The sequence below is a fragment of the Mytilus edulis genome, chromosome 1 (genome assembly GCF_963676685.1).
Source record: "Mytilus edulis chromosome 1, xbMytEdul2.2, whole genome shotgun sequence".
NCBI classification, from domain to species: Eukaryota; Metazoa; Mollusca; class Bivalvia; order Mytilida; family Mytilidae; genus Mytilus; species Mytilus edulis.
In genome coordinates this window covers 92,513,095-92,540,061 of record NC_092344.1, presented here as the reverse complement: position 1 = coordinate 92,540,061, position 26,967 = coordinate 92,513,095, and the positions used below count along the sequence as shown (strand labels likewise).

Sequence of the window (26,967 nt, the reverse complement as noted above, 5' to 3'; positions counted from 1 at the left end):
TAGATATGTAATGGACATCATGACGCACTTATTATGGATATAAATAGATATGTAATGGACATCATGACGCATGTATTATTGATATAAATAGATATCTAATGGACATCATGACGCACTTATTATGGATATAAATAGATATGTAATGGACATCATGACGCACTTATTATGGATATAAATAGATATGTAATGGACATCATGACGCACTTATTATGGATATAAATAGATATGTAATGGACATCATGACGCACTTATTATGGATATAAATAGATATGTAATGGACATCATGACACACATATTATGGATATAAATAGATATGTAATGGACATCATGACGCACTTATTATGGATATAAATAGATATGTAATGGACATCATGACGCACTTATTATGGATATAAATAGATATGTAATGGACATCATGACACACATATTATGGATATAAATAGATATGTAATGGACATCATGAAGCACTTATTATGGATATAAATAGATATGTAATGGACATCATGACTAATAGATATGTAATGGACATCATGACGCACGTATTATTAATATTAATAGATATGTAATGGGCATCATGACTAATAGATATGTAATGGACATCATGACTAATAGATATGTAGTGGACATCATGATGCACGTATTATTGATATAAATAGATATGCAATGGACATCATGAGGCACGTATTATTGATTTAAATAGATATGTAATGGACATCATGACGCACATATTATTGATATAAATAGATATGCAATGGACATCATGACGCATGTATTATTGATATAAATAGATATGTAATGGACATCATGACGCACATATTATTGATATAAATAGATATGTAATGGACATCAAGACGCACGTATTATTGATATAAATAGATATAGATATGTAATGGACATCATGACGCACGTATTATGGATATAAAATTGAGAATGGAAATGGGAAATGTGTCAAAGAGACAACAACCTGACCAAATAAAAAACGACAGCAGAGGTTCACCAACAGGTCTTCAATGTAGCGAGAAATTCCCGCACCCGGAGGCGTCCTTCAGCTGGCCCCTAAACAAATATATACTAGTCCAGTGATAATGAATGCCATACTAATTTCCAAATTGTACAGAAGAAACTAAAATTAAAATAATACAAGACTAACAAAGGCCAGAGGCTCCTGACTTGGGACAGGCGCAAAAATGCGGCGGGGTTAAACATGTTTGTGAGATCTCAACCCTCCCCCTATACCTCTAACCAATGTAGTAAAGTAAACGCATAACAATACGCACATTAAAATTCAGTTCAAGAGAAATCCGAGTCTGATGTCAGAAGATGTAACCAAAGAAAATAAACAAAATGACAATAATACATAAATAACAACAGACTACTAGCAGTTAACTGACATGCCAGCTCCAGACTTCAATTAAACTGACTGAAAGATTATGATTTCATCATATGAACATCAGGCACAATCCTTCCCGTTAGGGGTTTAGTATCATACCATCATAACATATATGAGAAGAACATAACCCGTGTCATGCCAACAACTGTTTTTAAAAAATAATGTGTTTAGTTCCGATGCAAAGACCTTATCAGTGACTCAATATTAACGCCAAAATATGCAATCTTTAATGACTTGACAACAGTATCGTAATTATATCCCTTCTTAATAAGTCTATTCAAAGGTTTTGTAAGTTTCTGAGGTGAATACTGACACCTTTGTGCTTTATAAAGAATATTACCATAAAAAATTGGATGTGAAATACCTGAACGTATTAGAAGTCTGCATGTTGAGCTATATTTACGAATGATGTCTTTATACCGATGATAAAATTTAGTAAATGTTTTGACTAGTTTGTGATATCGAAAACCCTGGTGTAATAATTTTTCAGTAATACATAAATTTCTCTCGTTAAAATCTAAAACATTGTTACATACACAAGCGAATCGTACAAGTTGAGATATATAAACACCGTAAGATGGTGACAAGGGAACGTCACCATCTAAAAACGGATATAAATAGATATGTAATGGACATCATGACGCACTTATTATGGATATAAATAGATATGTAATGGACATCATGACGCACATATTATGGATATAAATAGATATGTAATGGACATCATGACGCACATATTATGGATATAAATAGATATGTAATGGACATCATGACGCACTTATTATGGATATAAATAGATATGTAATGGACATCATGACGCACTTATTATGGATATAAATAGATATGTAATGGACATCATGACGCACATATTATGGATATAAATAGATATGCAATGGACATCATGACGCACTAATTATGGATATAAATAGATATGTAATGGACATCATGACGCACTTATTATGGATATAAATAGATATGTAATGGACATCATGACGCACTTATGGATATAAATAGATATGTAATGGACATCATGACGCACTTATTATGGATATAATTAGATATGTAATGGACATCAAGACGCACTTATTATGGATATAAATAGATATGTAATGGACATCATGACACATGTATTATTGATATTAATAGATATGTAATGGACATCATGACGCTCGTATTATTGATATAAATAGATATATAATGGACATCATGACGCACATACTATTGATATAAATAGATATGTAATGGACATCATGACTCACTTATTATGGATATAAATAGATATGTAATGGACATCATGACGCACATATTATTGATATTAATAGATATGTAATGGACATCATGACGCACATTTGTGTACACTTTTTTGTGTTTAAGGTTTCTTTTCATGTCAAGTTACAGTAATTGATCAAAGTGTCACAGTTTTTTAAAAGATTTTGTGTATAACTTGGCATATTGTACTTAAACCTAAAAAAATCATGTACTTATTTGTATTTTCCTGAAATATATTGAATGACTATTGTAACAATAAATGCATAAAAAGTATGAAACATTTGTGAAATGGTCAGACAACTCCTTTTTGGAGATATTTCCCTTTAATGACTATTTTTACCACTCTTCTGCATTTTGGCCTAATATCTTAAAATCTGTAAGAGATATAAAGAAACTTATATTTGCTTCCTTAATGACAAATGTACAGGTGATAAAATTAGAGCTTGAACTTAGAACCAGTTTTAAAAGGGGGTCTCATTGGGGGGTTCCGATCCCGGATCCCGCTTACTGTTTTGTCAGATTCCCGTATCCCGCTTACACTATGTACGTAAGCAATTCTCATTTTTTTGTCATTTCCCGGGTCCCGCAAGACCTCATTTCCCGTTTTCACGCCACAATAATTTGACTTTCACGTGTCACGCTTACAAAAAATCGGCAATCCCGCGTCACGCTTAGACCCCAATGAGACCCACTTAAAACCTTTATTATCATTATCAAATGATCAGTAGGACCAAACAACTAGTTCAGATTGCAGATCATTTAAGGAGTATTATTTCATTTTCTATTATTCAAAAGAAGTATACTCTATTATGAATTTGTTTCAGATGTGTTTTTAGTAGTCCAGCCATATGGAGTTGTAATTGCAGTATTTCTTACATATGCAGCTAGTAGTTTGTTACATGTGAGTGTAAATAAATAAGTACCAACAATTTAACTCACATGGTTTTTTTAAAGTATATCAGGAAATATTGAAATTGAAATTTGTCAAGAACTAACATTTTGAGGGGTCACTTTTAGACAATTTTTTAAAACATATGTCCTGTCTATACTACAGTTCCTTGTTCGTATTGTATTGTTAACTCTGAACCGCTGGTAAACTCTGAACTGCTGGTTACCTTGGTTACAGTATCTATATAAATAGGGTACAAATATTAATCCACCATTCTACTGCTGATAAAAAAGGTCCATTTGGACCAAAACTGGTCAGGCTATGAAACATCACCAGGTGCTGTTTATTATGTGTAATGTCATATATACTATATGTTTAAGTGAACTTTTAAAACTATATGCCAATAACAATGTTGACTTGATTATATGATCAGCTGCACATGGACATACCATAATATGTGTGTGGCGTGGTGTTCTTTGGACGCATATTCTTGTTTGTATTGTTTTCACTTAGTTTCAAACAACTCCTATAGTTGTTATTACAACCCTAGACCCCTGCAAACAAAGTTTTTAAGGCATATAAATGCAGCTTTTCTTGAAATCACTTAAAATTACACATTTATATGGTACATAAATAATCCCAAAACAAATACAGGCAATAATTTCTGTATTCTGGTATGTCAGAGATGAAGACAAAAGCCTGCTGGAAATAATTTGTGATTTAAATTTATTGCTATAGACATTTATCATTAAACTCACTATTTTATTGATGAGACTACAATTTACTGTTGATAATTTCAGGGTTTAAATTTCCAGTTTGCTGCAGTTTTATTTTCATTAGGTTTTTATACATATGTTGAATCAGGTATGTTTATTTTTATCTCATGTCTGTTCGATGATATTCAGAACATACAATTGGGAAGGAATGGTGTTCTCCACATGACAAAATATATGCTAAAATAATGGTAGCAACAAAATGAGATTTGACGAATGACAATGAAATATAAATGTTAATTTGACGCTTACTGTAGCAGAAACTGAACGATCGACCATTAAGAGCATGCCTTCCTTTATATAACTATAACATACTTTGTACTGTTAATTACATTTTTTTTAAACTGTACACATAAAGATAATCGTATGCATTTTAAATCATTAAAAAAGTGTAATTTTTTGTCCAAATGGATTAAATGAAATGAAATAGAAACAAAATAAGGGACTGAAGTAAAAAAGTAGAAACTTTTACTATGTCATTTAGATTTCATGAAATCATGATTTAGGTTGTAAATAAACAGTGGCCTTTATGTTTTATTGATTGAAACCTGTGTCATTAACTGTTCTATTTAAAATACATAACATTTTAATATAAATACCTTATCATAATAGATTGTTGTAATGATGGTGGCTTCTTTTTCAGTATTTAGAAGTAAATTATCAAGAATCTTTAATGCATGTATTGGTACTAGAAAATGCAAAGAAGAATGTACTCATGAATATAAATATGTAAGTAAAGATTAGATAAGTCTAGAGTTCAGTAATGTGGGTTAAATTCTTTTAAAAAGGTACACATTTTTGTGAGTTGAAAAATTGCATTTTTTTGTGGGTCTTTGATTTTGTGGTTTTATTCTGCATAAAATCCTATAGAAAAATTGTACTTTGTTGAATTTAGTGGTTAAACTTTACCAAATAAATCATAAATAAACAGTGCCTCACAAATAATAATGAATCAACAAGTATTTTATAGGCTGTTATAGCTGTTCTACGCATCTTAATGCTGTTCACTCCAAATGGAAGTTAACAATCTTATATCAGCTGATATAAAATGACATCTGGTTCATTTTTGATGTGTAATCTTATAGCTTTTTAATATTTAGTAATTTTTATGCATTTGAAAGAATTTGGACTTCTGAACCTTATTTTGCACATAGTTAAGATTAAATTATAATCAAATTTAGAATGGAAATGGGGAATGTGTCAAAGAGACAACAACCCGACCAAATAAAAAACAACAGCAGAAGGTCACCAACAGGTCTTCAATGTAGCGAGAAATTCCCGCACCCGGAGGCGTCCTTCAGCTGGCCCCTAAACAAATATATACTAGTTCAGTGATAATGAACGCCATACTAATTTCCAAATTGTACACAAGAAACTAAAATTAAAATAATACAAGACTAACAAAGGCCAGAGGCTCCTGACTTGGGACAGGCGCAAAAATGCGGCGGGGTTAAACATGTTTGTGAGATCTCAACCCTCCCCCTATACCTCTAACCAATGTAGAAAAGTAAACGCATAACAATACGGTCATTAAAATTCAGTTCAAGAGAAGTCCGAGTCTGATGTCAGAAGATGTAACCAAAGAAAATAAACAAAATGACAATAATACATAAATAACAACAGACTACTAGCAGTTAACTGACATGCTAGCTCCAGACTTCAATTAAACTGACTGAAAGATTATGATTTCATCATATGTACATCAGGCACAATCCTTCCCGTTAGGGGTTTAGTATCATACCATCATAACATATATGAGAAGAACATAACCCGTGTCATGCCAACAACTGTTTTTAGAATAAATGTGTTTAGTTCCGACGCAAAGACCTTATCAGTGACTCAATATTAACGCCAAAATATGCAATCTTTAATGACTTGACAACAGTATCGTAATTATATCCCTTCTTAATAAGTCTATTCAAAGGTTTTTTAAGTACTGTTAATTTAGAATGATAGTTTTAATTATAATATGTATTGATTGTTTAACCTGTTCATGTTTTTACACAAAAAACATTACTTTATAAAGAAATGGTTAATCAGTAGAGATATTATAAATAAATCAGTGATTTTCACAAATTTAACATGTTGTGCAATAAGCAATCTGTGATATTATTGTCTTTCTGTTGAAGGCAATAATGAGATGAATATTTCCTGTACCTGGAAATATATATATTTTTTTTTAAATGACATAATTTATTAACCTTTTAAAGCAAACTAGCCCTGTTTATGTTAAGGTAATCATTCATATTTATTTTTGGCATATAATTGGAATGATGATGGATTATGGTATGGACATATATTGTTATATATATATAATATGTTATTAATTTTCAGACTCATCCATGTGTGATATTAACAAATCTGATATTTGGTGCTCTTTCAATGTTTCATCTTGCCTACTTGGGCCTCATGTTTGATAACAGTGTTAATAGTGAAGAGGTAAGCTTTTAACAAAGATATATATCTGGCATATACAATTTAATCCTGCTAACTGTGATGAGTTTATTCATACCTAGGCTTGTACATTGCATATTTATTATATTTTGAATACACTGTTATAAACTTAAGAGTTTCACAAAGAAAAGGTAAAAAAATTAAGCATATAAAAAAAATACGAAGATTTTTAAGAATTTTAACTAAGTTGTCACTAATTTTTTTTTAAGGAGGTGAGAAAACCCTAATAAGCTATCAAGGTCAAGATCACTGAACTGGTACACATTTTTATTTAGGAGCAAGCTGAGAGGCTGCAAATAAAAAAACAAGATTTCATGGTGTGAAGAAAAATAGAAATATTAGCCCAAGACCAAATAAAACATTTTTCCCTATGCATTTAGTTTGTTTTCTTTAGAGTAATTAAGTGATATTGCTTCAAAAATTATTTTAGATGGAACTATTAAATATTTTTCAGGGTTACGACATGTACCATACCTTAGAAAAGTGGTCGTCATTGAGTTATGCAAGTCACTGGATTGTACTGGGAACATACATTTTTGCTGTATTGATATGAATTGTGCCTGTTGTTTATTTATTTACATGTGGTTTTATTGTACATGATGAATCTCTTATATATTTTACATTTTTTGTTATATTTTATCTTACTATCAATAGTTTTGTATGGGGGAAGTTGAGAAAAATCGGTACATTGTTTGAGGGAATGTATGGTTATTATATTTGATTGGAGGTCAGTTGTAATGATAATGACCACAAAAATGGGGTTAATCATTTATTTACAAAATATGTATTAAGCATAAATTATTATAATCAAAGAGGGATTGAAAAATTGTTACTTAATACTTTATAACACATTATGGATTTTATTCCTACATTAATTTTTTTCTGTTTTTTTACTGAATTGATGTTATTTGTTTACCTTTCTTTATGAATGGTAATGTGGTAATGTTTTTTGTTTTTGTTTTTTTTAACTTAAAAGGAATTAATATGGCTGTGACAGTAAATATTAATCTTCTTGTTTAATGTCTTGGGTGCACCCACTATCTTTTTCAACCTGTAAATTCATAATTTAGGTTATATATATAAATTTTATTTTAGTTTTACAATAAACTTTTTATAATAATAATATATATCAAGAAATCTCTTTATAAAAAACGCACCAAACTAATAATCACTTTTTTAGAAATTCAACTTTTTATAAAGACTTTTTCAAGTAAAGCTCTGGATAAGGATATCACATGGTCTTAGTAAAGCTGTTTATTATGTGTTACTGTATAAACTTTAAAAAACACATTGCATAGATTGCAATGTTGGCAATTTGAAGGTTCACATGGTTCTATACAGCTGACAATCTACACAGATATTACAACGAACTTAAAGACAGATAAAAGTTATTTTCTATTTTTATCATAGAGCAATACTATCTTGTAGATTTTTGTTTTTTTTTATATGCATTTTGACTTGATGTAATCTACTCAGTCATGTAAATAATTACAGTTTATATGTTATCTGTCCTTTTTATATCACAAAAGTGCAATTATGAGTTAAACTTGATTTCACTTGTTATACATATTTAATTTGTTTATACATTTTTTTGTACCCGAATGTGTCTCAGTAGTTACAAAGCAAATTGTCAAAATCAACTTTCAGTATTCCATATAGATAACTATCATTAAACAACAATTTAATTTAACTATGACAAAGTCAGAATTCTTTGGTGGGTGCCACAATTCCTCAAACTTTGTCAAATAGCCTTTTTGCAAATAACAGATTTCATTCTTTTATTACACATGTTTAACATAGACTGTTTCCCTTTGCCAATTGCAGATATTTTCCTTCTTGACCAGATTGACTGCTGTCCATACAAAACATGATTAGTCAAAAGTTATAAATTGATGTGTCAACCCAATTTTTATGAAAAATTACGTTTGATAATATAATATTTAAGATTACTAATATTACAGATAAATTCATCCTTTCTGCTAGCTCTTCAATTTAAATAAATTTATAATCCCTCACAAGGGAAACAACTTGTACAAATGGATTTCTATATATAGGGTCAATTACAGAATTGGCAAATATATTATTGACCTTTCTATCTGGTAAATGAGGTCATCATGGCGCACATAATTGATGAAATTTTCCAGTGAATGATATATGTTTAAAGTGGTCTATTAAGATAATGTCATGATTGTGGACTCCAGTTTCATAAAATAGTTAAATTTGACTATTTGCTTTGCAACCAGCATACCATATAAGTACAGCAATGCAATCTTTATTTGCCTTTTTGAAAAATTTACTGCACCTTATGAAATATATATTGCACCTATTCATGTGTAGTCAAATATTGTGCCATATATATCTCTTTTAAGACTATGTGATAAAAGAGGTGTCTTGTTATATAAAATTATGTTTTTTTTATATCTAGCAATTTGTTAATGATTATGAGGATATTACTGCTCTCATATACAATTATTGACTTGAAGCATTGCCTTTAACAAAGCAGTAATGAAGTATGTCTTGTCACCCATGTAATTAAAAAAAAAAGTATCTCAACTATTAATTCCGGCGTTTTGCATTTGCGCTGATTTTTTCTTTCAATTGCGCCGAATTTTTTTTTCATTTGCGCCAATATTTTTACAGGTAAATTACAGGTGAATAGATATAAGAAGATGTAGTATGAGTGCTAATGAGACAGCTCACTATCCAAGTCATGTTATTTTTTCATTTATCATTATAGACCTCTTCCGTTAGTCAGTTATACAAATGTTATGAATTGTCAATCATAACATGAATATAACTGTTGTCCCCTGCTCACGAGGAGGTGAAGGGAGGCCTACTGGATACATCTCCAGACTCTTTCCTTGACCGTACCCGTAGTTCTTTAGCCTCCATCTTTCGATCAGTTGCCACATGGTTATGCTCGTTCTGTGGGTTGACAGTAGTCATACCATCAGCTGAATCCGTGGTGACTCTAGCTTTTCACAATTTTATTGTATATCAGTAAGATATGTTTTTTTGTTTTTGTTTCAGGACACTGACCTTCCGATATGTATGACTGTCGATGATTAACGAATTGACTCCTCGGCTTGTTTTAGTGTGCAATCAAAATTAACTTATTTATTAAACTTAAATGAACAAAATTTATAACCAGATTTGAGCAATGGTATATAGTACTTATGCAAGTATTAACTTACCTGTAAATCTAATTAGGACCAAATATAAAATCTGCGCAAATGAAAAAATGAAATCGGTGCAAGTGAAAGAATGAAAATTTTTAAAATCGGCGCAAATGTCATATGCCCATTAATTCTGTAAAAAGATTTGCAATTCTTGTTACTTTGTATTCATGTTAATTATGGGGAAGCCATTTTACAGGAATTTGATGATTCACAACAAACATTTAATAAAGAATGTATTTGAACATGGCTGTCAACTTCCAAGTCTGGTTGTGCAATTTTAGAAAATGATGACTTTTTTATTGTCATTGCATCATTATTTTCTGGTTTAGGATGATGTTTGAGCTGCAGAATTTGAGAATTGGGAGTTGAAAGCAGATCTTTGATTGTTTCTGATCTGACAATTTATTTACACGTTTTATATACATGGAATGATGTGGTGTTTGATTTATTGTTTAGACTTTTGTCTTTTGTTGAAGACCTTATTGTCCCCTAGATGTCTTTTAGTTATTTTTGTCTTTGTTAATGTCTCAAATATCTTAAGAATTTCTGTAAGAATGCTTATTTCCTAGTTGGTTCATTGATAAGCAGATTCTGATATGACAGTCTATATATGTTAGTTTAGGTTATTACTGCTAGGCTGGTAAACTTTGGTTTCATTATGTTTTGTACTAAAATTATATTATGCTTTCGTTGATCTCATAGTACTGTATTGTTGCATTAAATCTTTTTATTTGTTTTGATATGATTTATATAATTTTTTTTTGTAAAGTTTAACTTTCTATTCAGGGGAGATAATTCAACTAAATATTACTGCCATTCTACCAAATTTTACACTATTTTGCCAATTACAAGAAAATAAAAAAGGGAACATACCTCTATTTAGGATTTTATCTATTGAAAGAGTTATCTCAAAAAGATGTTAACCTTGCATGGTATAATGTGCATTCAATATAGAATTCCAAAAGCCCTCATATAGCTTATCAAAGAAAACATATTGCTTGTAATTTATTTGAAATTTTATTGACAAAGTGGGAAAAATATGCTGGTATAATGAAAACTAAAGTTATTAAATGAATACAAATGTTATTAACCTAAGAAAATTTAAATAAGCCTGTAGTTAAAGAAATATTTTTGTACTAATAAATCTTTATTCCTCTCACCAAAAGTTATTAATGGTATAATATTTAATGTTTGTGATTGTAATTAATACAAACATGATAAATACAAACATGATATTTAATTTACCAATATTCATGTAATAACTCTTCTTATTTTAATTAATTCAATTTTTTTATAATAAGATGATTTATTTTATTATAGTGTCACATATTTGATCAGACATATATATACACAATTTCATAAACAACACAAAATAAAAAGATCAAATATCCAGCCTTATGTAGACTTACGAGACACTTATGTACAAACATTTCTAAAATCAAAAAGTTAAAAGGTTTCATTAAACAAGTCATTGTAGTCTAAATGTTCAAAAATTCAAATTCTAAAAAATGACAAGAAAAATGTGTTTTTATAACGATTAAATTAAACAATTGATGGCATTTAATAAAGTAGATACAAGAAATAATAAACAGAAATGTATTTATTTATATTTTGCTTTGTTTGATCAAATTTGTATTTCAATTATAGATGGATATCATTTTATTAATATATATCAAAAAGACATGTTTTGCTCTAGGAGAAGATCATTTTATCAATATCTTTTATTGAAATAAGATATATGACAGGCATTATAATTTCAATTTTGTACTTTATTTTTTTTTGTACGTTTCATAAGGTTAGTATTATGTTTTTATCAGACTAAACTACTTGGAAATCAGGCATTCAGAGAAGTATAGTGTCTGTAGTCATACACCTGTTATAACACCACTTGAAACAGTATGGTACAATGTGCACTTCTGTATGATAATTGTATATTTTACAAGGGAATATTTTAGAATATCTTCTTAGCTGTGTTTGATTGTATTTGACAATTGGAACTAAAAGATAACATAGGGTATCAGACCACATTTTAAAGAAAAGATTAAATTAGAATCATTCTCATATCAAGACATCATAACATGGCAAGTCATATGCATATACATGAAATCCAATTTAAGGTTTAGAAAGATTGCAAATACGAACACGAACTTGCAAACAAACAAACAATCAAATAGACACAACCAGTGATGGCTATGGTACTTCTAGATAGATTTTTCTACTAAAATTTATTATAAAAGTGGTGCTCAAACTTAAAGGAAATAGTGCTATTTCATTTCCCATGGTGCTATGTTAAATAATGGTTAGAATACAGAATTAAATTTCAGTTTCATAAGAAATTTAGATGACATATCCTAGTGGTTTTCACATATACCATTGCATATCAGAGTATATCTTTATTTATGTATTAATGCTGTATGCAATGTCATTTTTGTTACCAGCAGCAAATTTTAGATTTTGTATATGGTAACAGTATACTAGCTTGCTTTAGATTGAGGCGCAAAACTACCATCAACCTTTACTGTCCACCCCTTTCTGCAACTCCTCTGCTCTGATAGTGTTGCCCTATGCATTTTATGTTTCTAAACAAAAATAGATACCTTCCAATGGAAAAACACATTTAAATTACTGGGAAAAGCTTTATATATAACCAAAAAATCTATCAAAAACTTAAATATATCAATTATTTCTTGTTTTGAATTGTTATAAGGATGATCAACTTGGGCCTTTCCAGACAATAAACAGTGATATTTATTTCGTTGAGTTGTGCATTGTCCAGTTAGGGACTTTTTTTTAAATAAATAGTAAATTTAGTGTAGTCAATTGATATAAAGGTATGGTCTATTTACATGTGACAATTAAGCATTTAAAAAAAATTCAAAGAATGGTTACTTCTTTTTAATGATAAGTTCAATATCACAATTTCTTGGATCTGTCAATTATTTAATTGAATTATTTTTTCAAATGTTATCCTTTTTGAAGGTTGTTATTTGTATTCTCTCCTTATTGTTAAATGTTTTAGCTGATTTATAAAAGATATTTTGCTCTTTGTTAAAAAAAATTAACTTTGACATACATGTATTTGTTACAATGTGATATACAAGATAATAATTGATTATTAAGAGATGCTGTGGCTTCATTTATTTTTTGTGGGTATACCCACAAGTATGCTTGTATAAGTATACTTATTTTCATGGATACAAGTAAACTGGCATTTTAGTTTCGATATATGTTTTTCGTGGTTTCAAGAAAAGTGGAATTTTTGGTTGATACATGATTTTTGTGGTTGTGCAAAAATTTGCATACAAGCTCATAGAAAATTTGAAATGTATTGACCACTAAACTTCATATCTCATCTTCTGGCATAAGATGTATGAAATTTTGAATCCCATGAATAAAAGTAAATCAGCAATAGGTGGATATCAAAGTGTTCTATGTTGAATTTTGTACTAGTATGTATATTTTAAGACAAATATATTTGATAAGTTTATATTTTGATGTTGGTACAAGTTTTGCATCAAATTGGATATTAATACATGTGTGTATTTTTATAGAAATTAAAAACAATGTTGTGTTGTATTTGCTTTTGTCGAGTCTGCTCCTTTTGTCACAGAAAGTTGAACATAGGGATATTCATCCTGCATCGTGTTAACAAACTTTGTAAAAGCAGTATATTTCAGAAGATAGAAGACCTGGATCCTTCAAACTTTGTATATACATGTAGATGCAGGGTTTCCGCTGGCGGTCGCCATTTTCGCAATTTGCGAAAAAATAATAATTGTGGCGATAAAAATTCGTCCTTTGCGAAAGAATTTGGCGAAAGAAATTTATTTTTCTCCATCTTGTTTATTTACTTTTTTTCGAGTTTCTCAGACTTTACCCGATCAAACAATACTCGGAATTCACCTTGACCTCATTAAGATTTAGACAGAAAATCAATAATCAGCTGATTGCATTTTATAGCTATCGACAACAAAGGACTAATTAATAAAGGTGTTGATTGAATTGCTTCACAAAATGATATGGTCAAATGGCTTTCCGCTATAAATGTCACATACAGAATTTATTTACATCTTTGCAACGCACGTGTTTGAATCAAACTTTTGACATCTCTCCCTTTAAAGATAGTTTTGAAAAGAAAGCTGTTGTTGTGACGAAAATTGTTCAAAAGCAAGAAAAATCTCCGATTTAAAACTTTAATTTATTATCCTTTGACTTTAATAAAGTCGTTTGAGTGACACATGCACGTGTTTCAAGCATAGTTGTACGTCTCAACTTTTTCATTTACGATGGTCAAGAAAAGAAAACTGTCGTTATGAAAAAATCTATCCAAAAGGCTGGGAACAACCCCTTGAATGAGAGTAACCCTTCAATGTAATGACTACACATGAAATGAGGGATCAATTTCATGTGAGGGATCAATTTCATGTGATAAAAGCTTTTGTTTTGTTGTAAAAATTACTTCTTAGTACTAAAGGCACAACAGGAAAAATATATTTATGTTACTTGGCGAAAAAAATAATAAAATGGCGAAAAATATATTGTTTTGGCGAAAGAGGTGGCGAAAAAAATAATTGACCCAGGGGAAACCCTGTGTAGATGCTTTATGTTACAAAGTTTTCCTTTGTCATATGTTCATTGTCCTTGACCTAATTTTCATGGTGCAAAGACTACTCTGAAAGATTTCCCTCTTATTATGATTAATATGATATATATTGGTCAATCTTAACTTTTCCTGGTTAAGTTTGTTTCTTAGATACTATATGCAAAAGGTAAACTATATTTAAACCATGTAAAAATTGTAAGGTGTGCATGTCTGTCTAGCAGGATTCATCTGACCTAGGCCTCATTTTCTTGGTTCATTGATAAATATTTAGTTTTCCTGGTTAAGTTTGTTTCTTATATGTGCAAACTGTACACAAGTATTTACCTCCTGATAACATTCAAAAACTTAATTGTACATTATGGAGTAAACCAGTCATTATGGAATAAATCAAATGTGTATTACAGACACAGCTAGCACTTGTACTTTTACATTTTTTTAAAATCTATACAATTAAATCTGTACTCATACATATGATTTAGTTACATCCTGTCAAATTTTCCGCTGATTTGATGTGTTAAAAATGTTAAAGCATCAAATTTATAAAAACCTCACAAACACAGCATCAAAATTAGGTTTCACTTTCATAAAATACAAAAGTAAATACCATAGAAAAAAACTTCATAGAAAACATTTGAAATATATGTTTTTCAAAGAAACAAATGAGTGCTCTCTTAATGATTTGTTTTGATGTTATACAAAAAGTAACATGTTTTTTTCCTAGGAAGAGTTATAAGAAGATGTGATATAACTACCAATTAGACAATTCTGAATCCAAATTGCAATTTGTAAATAGTAAACCATTATAGGTCAGTACAGCCTTCAACAACTAACGACAAGCTATAAAGGGCCGCAAAAATGGCTAGTGGAAAACCAATAGTCTAATCTATTTTTGACAAAAGAAACGAGAAACACTAATTTCAAGACATACATTTATTATTGAAAAGTCATGAAAAAAAAAATATATATATTACACATTCAATAATACATGTATATTACTTTTAGCACTAAACACAATATTTTACAAAACGCCAATAGACATGTAAGATGTCCTGTTCAAGCACTATTATTGCTACTGTCACAAAGAGTTTATCTGTAGAAACTACCAGACACAAGACGGCTGATGTAGACATTGACATCTGTTGAAGCTATTCTAGATGGTCTCAAACGTGGAAGTTGAAGTATTGTCTGGTTGTTCTGTTTTGTCTGTTGACTTGTTGTGGAGTTCTTTTTATGTTGGCTGGAACGCTTAGTTCTGTTTGCTCTGTTGGATGATGAAGAATGCCAGTGCTTTCTCCAGGGACTGTTAAAAGATGGTGGCCCTTGAGCATGGGTTTGTGGTTCTGGGTCTGGCTTTACATGTCTGACACTAGTTAGTTCTTGCTTTACAAGTCTTGATGGAGATGTGTTACTTGTGGTTGGCTCTATTTTTATGTTGGTAGCTGAATAATCGTTTTCATCAACAGGTTCATGTTTTATGTTGTCAGAAGTGGTCTCATGGTCAGGCTCAGACTTAATGTCTTGTTGTTGACTTGGATGTTGTCCAGTGATGTTGTTGTTCTGGTCAGTGCTGTCATTGCCAAAGTGCAGTATAAGGAAGTGACCACTGGCTGATGTTCTGGTATGCTGAGTAACATTGAGTCCGACTGGCAAAGTGGTCAGGTAATCCTGGACAGAGCTTTGGAATGACTGGAAATAAGACATACTGGAACTATTGTGATATGGTGATTTATGGTCATTTTCATGGATGAAACATTATTTATTACAAAAATTACTGAAACAACAAAGTAATTGATTGGTTTAGGGGGGAAATCTTCTTAAATAACATGAAATATCATTGGTCATTTTTTAAATCTAGTTTATTTAATAAAAGTTGGGCTTGGGTGCTCATTTTTGTTTGATAAACTGTTTAAAATTAGTTTAATTGGATTACTTTTGATATAGTTTTGATTGTTTTTATTACATGTTAATTAAAAGAGAAAACATTAATTATAACCTCTTATGTTTTACTCATCAAATTTTAAGCTTGTGGAAGAACAAACATGTTTCACCATTGCAAGCTTGTTTCAGCTAATTACTTCTCAGATTGGTCATTATTTTCAATTACTCAACTTTGACTTTTGTATACATCTGAAAGTTAAATCATTTGATGTTATACATCAAAGAATACTTATAATCTTCTTTTTATGGTCAGATTTGAAATTTAAATTGAAATGTAAAATGTAATAAGATTCGAAACATTTTATGAAAGAAAAAAGAATAATTATTTAGAGGCAGTCAAAATGAAAGATAAAAAAATGGAAATTTAGTTCTAAAATAAAATAAGTGTTACCTTACCACATTTTGACAAGCCTGTATTAAAAGTCAGATCACAATCAGAGGTTGTCTTACTAGGTCATACCGGCCGTTTTATTTAGAGCCAAAATGAATTTATTTGCGCCACAATCTATTTGCGCCAATACCACTTTTGAGCCGCTTTATATTTAGGGAAAAACTGGTTTCATTTGCGTAACTGGTTTTTTAACCTAGCATTCAACCATGCCAATTTGACAATTGAATTTGACTTTAAAATGTATTAAAACAATAGACTACTCTTGACCTTTATCAACCAAAAACGTCTCAGTCTATCATAATGTTTCCAATAATTGGAGAATTGGGTAGAGTCTCGATTGTTTCTTTAGAATATTTCCATAACATGTGACGATTAGGAGCTTAAATTTTTAAGACTATATTTCCCTCATGTCCTTTGATTATTTTAATCATTGGGTTAACCTTTGTTCATAAAGTAAAGATATATAGATGTGACATGATTGCCGAATGACACAACTCTCAAAAACCAAATGACAACAGAAGTTCGCAACTAAAGGTCACCTCACGGCCTTTTACAATGAATAAAAAATTATTCCACATAACAAGCGATGAAACGCCCGACATCACCAAATCTAAAAGATTCAAACGAGAAAACTGATGGCCTAATGTCTGATATACTGTATAAATTTTAAAATATAAACAAGTGTGGACACAAATCAGTTTGGATAGTACGTTTGGATGTTTGACAGTGTTTTTTGACAAAAAGAGTTCTCTGGTTTTCCCCATAGGGTTCTACATTGTATGTTGAACTGTTGTGCCCAGTGACAGTCAACTTGTACCAAACACTGAAAATAACATTCATTGTTATTCAATATTGCGTTTTACTGTTCAATATATAAAGGAAGATGTGGTATGCGTGCCAATGAGACAACTCTCCATCCAAGCCACACTATGTAAAAGTAAACCATTTTCAGTTAAATCAAGACTGTCATGTAGGAGACACTACCTTAAATCAGTGCTGACCGTTCATAGATTTTATTTAGTTAGACATTGCTTTTAATATCAACACTGGAGAGATTTACGTAAAGAAGCAAAAAGAGGTGGGAGGATTGCCTAATTATTCCAATAAAATAAGTTTCAAAATTTGATTTGGGATAGCAGCAAAAACTTAAAAATAGAGGACCCTATTAGGTGCATTTGTGCATGATGTGATTGTAGTATGCATATGATATTTGTATGGTTTTATTGTCGAGCCTGCAACTTTTGTTGCAGAAAGCTCGACATAGGGATAGTGATCCGGCGGCGGCGGTGTTAGCTCACTTCTTAAAAGCTTTATATTTTAGAAGGTGGAAGACCTGGATGCTTCATACTTTGTATATAGATGCTTCATGTTATGAAGTTTCCGTCAGTCACATGTCTAATGTCCTTGACCTCATTTTCATGGTTCAGTGACCACTTGAAAAAAAAGTTCAAATTTTTTTTAATGTTGAATTCTCTCTTATTATAAGTAATAGGATAACTATATTTGATATGTGCGTACCTTGCAAGGTCCTCGTGTCTGTCAGACAGTTTTCACTTGACCTCGACCTCATTTCATGGATCAGTGAACAAGGTTAAGTTTTGGTGGTCAAGTCCATATCTCAGATACTATAAGCAATAGGGCTAGTATATTCGGTGTAAGGAAGGACTGTAAGGTGTACATGTCCAACTGGCAGGTGTCATCTGACCTTGACCTCATTTTCATGGTTCAGTGGTTATAGTTAAATTTTTGTGTTTTGGTCTGTTTTTCTCATACCATATGCAATAGGTCTACTATATTTGTTGTATGGAATGATTGTTAAGTGTACATGTCTAGCGGGCAGATGTCATGTGACCTTGACCTCATTTTCATGGTTCAGTGGTCAAAGTTAAGTTTTTGAGTTTTAGTCTTCTAATGCTATATGCCATAGGTCAACTTTATTTGGTGTATGGAAATATTTTATGATCTTTATGTCAGTCGAGCAGGTTTTATTTAACCGTGACCTCATTTTCACGGTTCATTGCACAGTGTTAAGTTTTTGTGTTTTGGTCTATTTTTCTTAAACTATAAGTAATGTGTCAACTATATATGTTGTATAGAAGCATTGTTAGCTGTACCTGTCTGCCTGGCATGGTTCATCTGACCTGGACCTCTTTTTCAAGGTTCATTGGTCTTTGTTTAGTTATCTTGGTTAATGTTAAGTTTATGTGACAGTTGTAATAAAGCTTAGCTTTATACTTAGGACTATCAACATAATATCAATGATTAATATAGAAGGCGAGACATTTCAGCGTGTGCACTCTTGTTTATGTTCCTATGCGATGGTAATTTCTTACTTGAGTTTGTCCACAAAAGAAACGTAAAATTGGTTCATACAATATAAATGAAAAACGAATATGATAGATAGCGGCCAACAAACACTGCTGAATTATATAGGCTCTTTTGATTTTACTAAACTTAAATTATCAATTCAGTTATATTTCCTCTTCTTTCCGACCTTGACTCTATACATGTACAGGGAATACGTATAGATTTTTTTGGGTCATTTTAAATCAATCAAGACTCGGTCGATGTCAATGTCCCTAAAACCAAAGTCCATCATGATAATTAAATATGTATTAAAAACAATAACTAGGGTAAAAAAAAATCCAAAATATTTGTTTTTTTTCTGAACGAGATTTTTTCTTTCGATTCTAAATTCGTTGTTATTGAATATTTTGAAAACATTTTTGTTTCTAAACATTAAATTATGTTTTGTGGAAAGCCATGCTTTTCCTAAATCAGACATTACACCAGATTATAATGATTTGATAATTGTAGTTAAATGAAAAACCGATGGTAGCTGGTTTAGACAAAATGAGTCCCTGGACTATTATCATTGTGGTTAACTTCTATCAGAGAAGTTTATTTTCCCATTTTCTAATTGCAGATAACATAACTAATTGTTCAATTCAATGAAAGCGATGTTTCAAATATCCACTATTAACATTTTCCATTTATTTTCAATGGACAACAGCTTGATTCATGTACAACAAGTCGAACCAATAAACTAGGAATTAGAAAGGTATGTTATTTATATATATATAAATCTTACTCTACAATATGTGGACCTCTATAGTCGAGATTCACGTTGATAGTAAACATGCATATTTAGAGTATAAATATGGTATATTAGTATATATATGGTACAAATAAGTACAAATAAGGGATATATATAGAAAAATCTGAGATTTATGATTAAAAAAAATATATAAAAAAAAGGGGGAGGGACTATTTGGGGCTCATACAGGATCCTGTCCTCAAGCACCTGTGAGTTACCTTTCATCATTCTCAACACTTTCAACCTGCCAGAATTTGCCTTAACCTAATGATTTTTGAGATATTTGCGAAAAACTGTTGTTTGACCCCTATGTTCTATTTTTAGTAATGCAGCCATGTTTTTCGACGGATCAAAAATCGAAGCATAAACTTTGTGCAGCATACCCTAAGGAATAATCATGCTAAGTTTCATTCAAATCCATTCAGTAGTTTCAGGGAAGAAGATGTTTGAAAAATTGTTAAAGACGACGACGACATACGCCAAGTGATGGGAAAAGCTCACATTTCCTATTAGGAAAGGTGAGCTATTAAAAAATAATGTCTAGTCAAAATTAACAAATTAAAAGCTGGCACTGTCAATTAATGGATGTTCCCTAAACTGCCCAGTTATAAAAAGAAAAACTTTTAATTTTTAAGGGTTCAAAATACATTAGTACTAGTATATTTTGGTCATATAAAGATGTAAAGTCTGGCTATTTTTTCACTTGTGAAAATGTGGTAAAATTCCTGTGTGAAACAATCACTACACAAACTTAATTCTTATTTTCCTAACAATGACCTTGAACTTTGATCTATTTATCCTAAATTCTACAAGTTTCTTTTCCTTCTTTATATTTCAATCTGAAAAAATATCATTCCAATCAAAACTAGATATGGACAATGCTCCTCCTTCTTTTTCCATGCCATAATTTTTATATGCATTAGTATAGTTCCACATATATTAGATTTGCTAAACTGTGAAGGAGTGATGTTGGCATGCAACTTGAAATTGTAACACTTGCTGTTACAGAAGACACAAATGATACCCCCTGCCTGACCAAAAATATGACCAAAAAATTCAAAAAATCAGACTTTGGAACAGGAGGCTCTCAAGAGCCTGTATCGCTCACCTGTAATTTTTGGCTTAAATCTTTCATCAATGACTCTTTTTAGTTTATCGATGTATATAAATGAGTGCTTAAAAATGCCATTTAACAGTTCTTTGTATCCGTCATATTTTCTTCAAAAGCGAAAAAAACGCATTTTACGGTTGTTTTACTTTAGTCATAGTGACTAAAAATCTTTAAATGGCAATAACTCCTTCAGGGGTCAACTGACAATTTTTGTCATTTGAGTTATTTGTAGATAACTTGCTTAACATTTTTGCTGTTTACAGTTTATCTTTATCTAAAACAATATTCAAGATAATAACCGAAAACTGCAAAATTTACTTAAAATTTTCAATTCATGGGGGGGGGGCAATAATCTAAAAATTGGTTACCCAATTCAGCTGAAAATTTCAGGGCAGGTACTACGGGGCGCCGAATGGGACTCTTGTGGTTTTGTACAAAATTCAATTCTGTCATAACAAAATCATTTTTGTCTTACAAAACTATGTGCTACAGACTTGTTTTGTGAGAACTTCAATTTTGTGATGACAAAATTCATTTGTGTACACAAAATTAATTTTTGTCATGACAAAATTCATTTTTGTAGACAAAATTCATATTTGTCATGACAAAAGTCAATTTTGTCTAAAAGGTATGCAAATATAAACATATTTGCATACAAAATTGACTTTTGTTACCTGATATGGAAATTAAATCACAAAAGTCAATTGTGTGAGGTAAGATTCAATTTTGTGAGACAAAATTGACTTTTGTGAGACAAAATTAACTTTTGTGAGACAAAATTGACTTTTGTGAGACAAAATTGATTTTTGTGAGACAAAATTCAATTTTGTGAGACGAAAGTCAATTTTGTTAATTTTGTTGAGACAAAAGTCAATTTTGTTAATTTTGTTGAGACAAAAGTCAATTTTGTCAATTTTGTTGAGACAAAAGTCAATTTTGTGACGACAAAATTCATTTTTGTGACGACAAAATTCAATTTTGTAACAACAAAATTGACTTTTATGAGACAAAATTGACTTTCGTGAGACAAAATTGACTTTCGTGAGACAAAAATCAATTTTGTTGAGACAAATTTCAATTTTGTCAATTTTGTTGAGACAAAAGTCAATTTTGTCAATTTTGTTGAGACAAAAGTCAATTTTGTCAATTTTGTTGAGACAAAATTCAATTTTGTCAATTTTGTTGAGACAAAAGTCAATTTTGTCAATTTTGTTGAGACAAAATTCATTTTTGTCAATTTTGTGTAACAAAAGTCGATTTTGTATGCAAATTAGTTCACAGAAACCAAACTAAACTAATTTGAATACAAAATTGACTTTTGTCGCCCAATTTTCAAATTAGGTAACAAAATTCAAGTCTGTGTAACAAAAATGAATTTTGTCATGACAAAAGTGACTTTTGTCCGCTGATAGATAATTTTGTATGACAAAATTTTAAATTTGTAGTATGATACAAATTTTGTTAAACTGAACTTATTTTTGTTGAACAAAAGTCACTTTTGTCCGTACAAAATTGAATTTTGAGTACAAAACCACAAGAGTCCCATTCGGCGCCCCGTAGGTACAGCTTGACCTAATGCATGCTTTAACTCCCTGTCTGATTTGCTCTCAATGCTATAGTTTTTGAGATATAAGCCAAAACAGCATTTTGACCCCTATGTTATATTTTAGCCATGGCGGCCATGTTTGATGATGGATCAAAACTTTGGATATAGTTTATAAATAAGATACCCTAAACACGGACTTATATGGAACCTATATACGTCCCTGCACTAAGGAACATTCAGTTTACGTTTGGAAGTATTTGGCCCAGTAGTTTCAGAAGAGAGGATTTTTAAATGTTAGCAAACATGATGAACTGTTTAAAATTGTCTTTAAAAGGCAATAACTCTTTAAGAGATCAATTTATAATTTTGTTCATGATTGACTTTTTTGTAGGTCTTATTTTGCTGAACATATTTGTTGTTTATAGTTTATCTTTAACATCTTCAATATTATTCAAGATAATAACCAAAAACTGCAAAATTTCCTTAAAAGTACCAATTTTGTGGCAGCAATCCAACAATTAGATGTTTAATTCTTATGAAAATTTGAGGGCAGGTAGAGCTTGACCTCATGCATACTTTGACTTCTTTTCAGATTTGCTCTAAATGCTACAGTTTTTGAGATATAAGCCAAAAACTGCATTTGACTCGTGTGTTCTATTTTAGCAATGGCGGCCATGTTTATTTATGGATCAAAACTTCGGACATTATTTATAAACTAAATACCCTAAGGAACATTCACTTAAAGTTTGGAATTATTTGGCTTAGTAGTTTCTTCAGAGAAGATTTTTAAATGTTAGCAAAGATGATAAACAAATTGTGTAAGATTGTCTTTAAAGGGCAATAACTGCTTAAGGGATCAATTGACACTTTTGGTCATATCGATTTTTTTGTAGATCTTACTTTGCTGAACATTTTTGTATTTAACTGTTTATCTCTATCTTCAATAATATTCAAGATAAAAACCAAAAACTACAAAAATTCCCTAAAATTACCAATTTAGTGGCAGCAACCCAACAATGGGTTGTTCGATTTGTCTGAAAATATCAAGACTGTTAGATCTTGACGTATTAAACATTTTAACTCCGTCAGATTTGTTTATAGTTTATAGGGCATTGTTTACCAGGTGAGCGATCTAGGCTCTTGAGAGCTTCTTGTTGTTTCTTTTTTTATAACTCACAATAATATGAATAAAACATTTCTTTAACAATATATTATCTTGTGGGTACAAAATATTATCTTGTGGGTACAAGATATTATCTTGTGGGAACAAGATATTATCTTGTGGGTACAAGATATTATGTTGTGGGAACAAGATATTATGTTGTGGGAACAATATATTATCTTGTGGGAACAAGTTATTATCTTGTGAAAACAAGATAATATCTTGTGGGTACAAGACATCATCTTGTGGGAACAATATATTATCTTGCTGGAACAATATACTGTCTTGTGGGAACAATTTATTATCTTGTGGGAACAATTTATTATCTTGTGGGAACAATATATTATCTTGTGGGAACAAGATTTTATCTTGTGGGAACAAGAACACTTTCTTGTAGGCACAATATATGATCTTGTGGGCACAAGATATTAGCATGTGGGAACAAAATATTATGTTGTGGGAACAAGTTAAAAAATATTTCTTGCATGGCCTCATTCTGCTGCCGTATGAATCCGTCCGTTTGTTTTCTCTTTAAAATTGACTCACATTTAGTCACTCATACAGCGGTACTTTAAAGCTTAATATTCGTTATTAGTGTTAGTTATTGTTGAAGACGGTGCGTACGATATAGATATTCACGTCTTTATCTAACGATGTCTCATAATCTCTTTATTCCGCGTATGCTATATACGCAATGCCGACACCTTCAAAATCTGTAATTTGTCAAATAAACATAACCAATTTCTTTTAAACAAGTGTCTTCTACAGGTCCAAAATTCGAAAGTTGACTAAGTTTTAAAGAAATATGAAATCAAGGAGACTTTATATAAAAGTAATTTTCCGAATTATGCTGTGAAATAAATTCTGGGAATATTGATCCTAACTTTTCAGCAGAAATGTCAATGATTAAACAAATTAATAAAGCAAATATAAGTATTTTCCATGGCTATAAAGTAATACAATTAAAGCTTAGAGTATGTTTTAAGTAACGTTTACAGTAAGAGTAAATCATTACAGAACAGATAGAAGAACCCACTTGTCTACTTTTTAGTGTTACAACCGAAATTTGTAAAATGTATAGGTATTGTAATTTCATATTTGGTTATATGTTTGGATTGGTAAAAGTTTATTCTCAGTTTATTTCCGCAACCGACTATGAATAGTTGTCTGCCAAAAAATAATCGCATAAAGTTTAACAAAGAAGCTGCCAGTTTACTAGCAAAGATATTTGGAACAAGAATAAAAGCGAAGATACTCGTACGTTCATTCACTGATGATTAATTTACATCGGATTATATTTTGTATGTTTTATGTTTTATTTTTTTTTATTTTTTCGTACAGGTTTTATTTACACCACTCGGTCGATGCCACTGCTGGTGGACGTTTCGTCCCCGAGGGTATCACCAGCCCAGTAGTCAACACTTCGGTGTTGACATGAATATCAATAATGTGGTCATTTTTATAAATTTCCTGTTTACAAAAGTTTGAATTTTTCGAAAAACTAAGGATTTTCTTATCCCAGGCATAGATTACCTTAGCCGTATTTGGCACAACTTTTTGGAATTTTGGATCCTCAATGCTCTTCAACTTTGTACTTGTTTGGCTTTATAAATATTTTGATATGAGCGTCACTGATGAGTCTTATGTAGACGAAACGCGCGTCTGGCATACTAAATTATAAGCCTGGTACCTTTGATAACTATTTTACATTTTAAATGTACTTTTTTGTTATTTGATCAAAAATGAATTACCTTGAAAATCAAAACTTATTTTTTATTGAACTGTCCACAAAATATAACTATTGTTTTTTTATGGTACCATCTGTTGTCAGATTTTATATACAATATAGATTTTAAAATCAAATTGAAAATGATACTCCCAATACTTTCTACGAAACATTTGTTTTTCATAATTCAAGGTTTAATTATATGGAAATTTATATATTTCTTAGAAAATTTGGTAAAGTATAATATTTCTATTCTTTGTAAACAATGCAATTCAATCGCTATCGTCACCTTGAAAGTTGGTATTATTTTCAATTTCAGATTCTCTTTTTTTTTTTTATTAATTGCACATCGTATATTCTGTCCTCATTACTCTTGTACTTAACATTTTATAATGTTTTTTGTACATTTTTTTTTGCATTTATAACCGTTCTATTTACAAAATTATGTTTTTAAGTTCAATTTAAAAAAAATATATAACTGGAACTCTCTTATAAATTCAAAATTATTTACAGACTGTTTTTTTGGTAATGCGGTTTTAAAGTTTTGTGAACATACTATTGCAAAATGTTGGTGTAAATTAATGTTTTATACATATACATATATGACACAAGACAAAAGTAATGCTTAATTAGTATTTCTATTGAATGCTGAAAACTGTTGACCAGTCGCATATATTTGTATAATCTGTGGTGCCCTTTAGTAATCACTATGTCTGTTTGTCCGTCAGTACTTCTGTGTCGTATGATAAGTCAAGAGATTGCCTCAACCGATTTCCAGACCTTTTATGCACAGTTATAATACACATAATAGAATCTTTTAAGTTTTTTTTTGTTAAAATTGTTCTATAGTTTTAACAAAAAAATGATATATGGGTTATGATGTACTTTCGAAATGGATGCTGTTTAGTGGCATTGGCGGACCAGGGATGCATCCGCTATTGCTTATAATGGCAATTCTAGTTACTCTTGTTTTTGTTATTTGGAGACGTTGATGTTTCATTAACTTATGGTCAATATTACTAAGATAATATCTCTATATTGGCTTTTTTCTTATGGTCTGTCCCCGCTTTGCACTTTTTTTACTTTTTATTATTGCTTCCTGTATGGGTTTACTACAGAGATTCTGTTTTTTAACCCACCAGTAGTAGCTGATCGAAAATACTAGTAGCAAGTAATAAACTTCTGTTAAGACGCTGAATTCAAAGTATGCAAATCAGAATGCAAGCTTTGAAGTGAAAGAGCAAAGCATTGAAATATTTTTTGGGAAATAAGTAGGTTTCTATAAATATTTTAACTGCATGGGTGTTTTTCTTTATTGCTAAGAAAGTCGCGGTAAACGAGTCTCGGATATAAAGCTTGCAACGGCCGGTGCATCTTTAACAATTAACTGGTTTATTTTATAAATTTTATACCCAAAGTTTTTAAAGAAGGTTGTGTTA

The 26,967-nt window shown here is 30.6% G+C and overlaps 1 protein-coding gene across 1 annotated transcript in view; it reads left to right on the top strand.

Annotated features, from left to right (window-relative positions):
• The window catches only part of LOC139495386 (protein-serine O-palmitoleoyltransferase porcupine-like), a 30,348-nt gene extending 18,967 nt beyond the window's left edge, over positions 1–11,381 (top strand). The window contains exons 9-13 of the mRNA XM_071283696.1: positions 3,484–3,560; positions 4,349–4,412; positions 4,965–5,050; positions 6,656–6,760; positions 7,230–11,381. Coding sequence (XP_071139797.1) covers positions 3,484–3,560; positions 4,349–4,412; positions 4,965–5,050; positions 6,656–6,760; positions 7,230–7,328 — 431 coding nt within the window. The 3' untranslated portion in view covers positions 7,329–11,381. The remainder of the gene's footprint in view (positions 1–3,483; positions 3,561–4,348; positions 4,413–4,964; positions 5,051–6,655; positions 6,761–7,229) is intronic.
• The last annotated feature ends 15,586 nt before the right edge of the window (positions 11,382–26,967 follow it).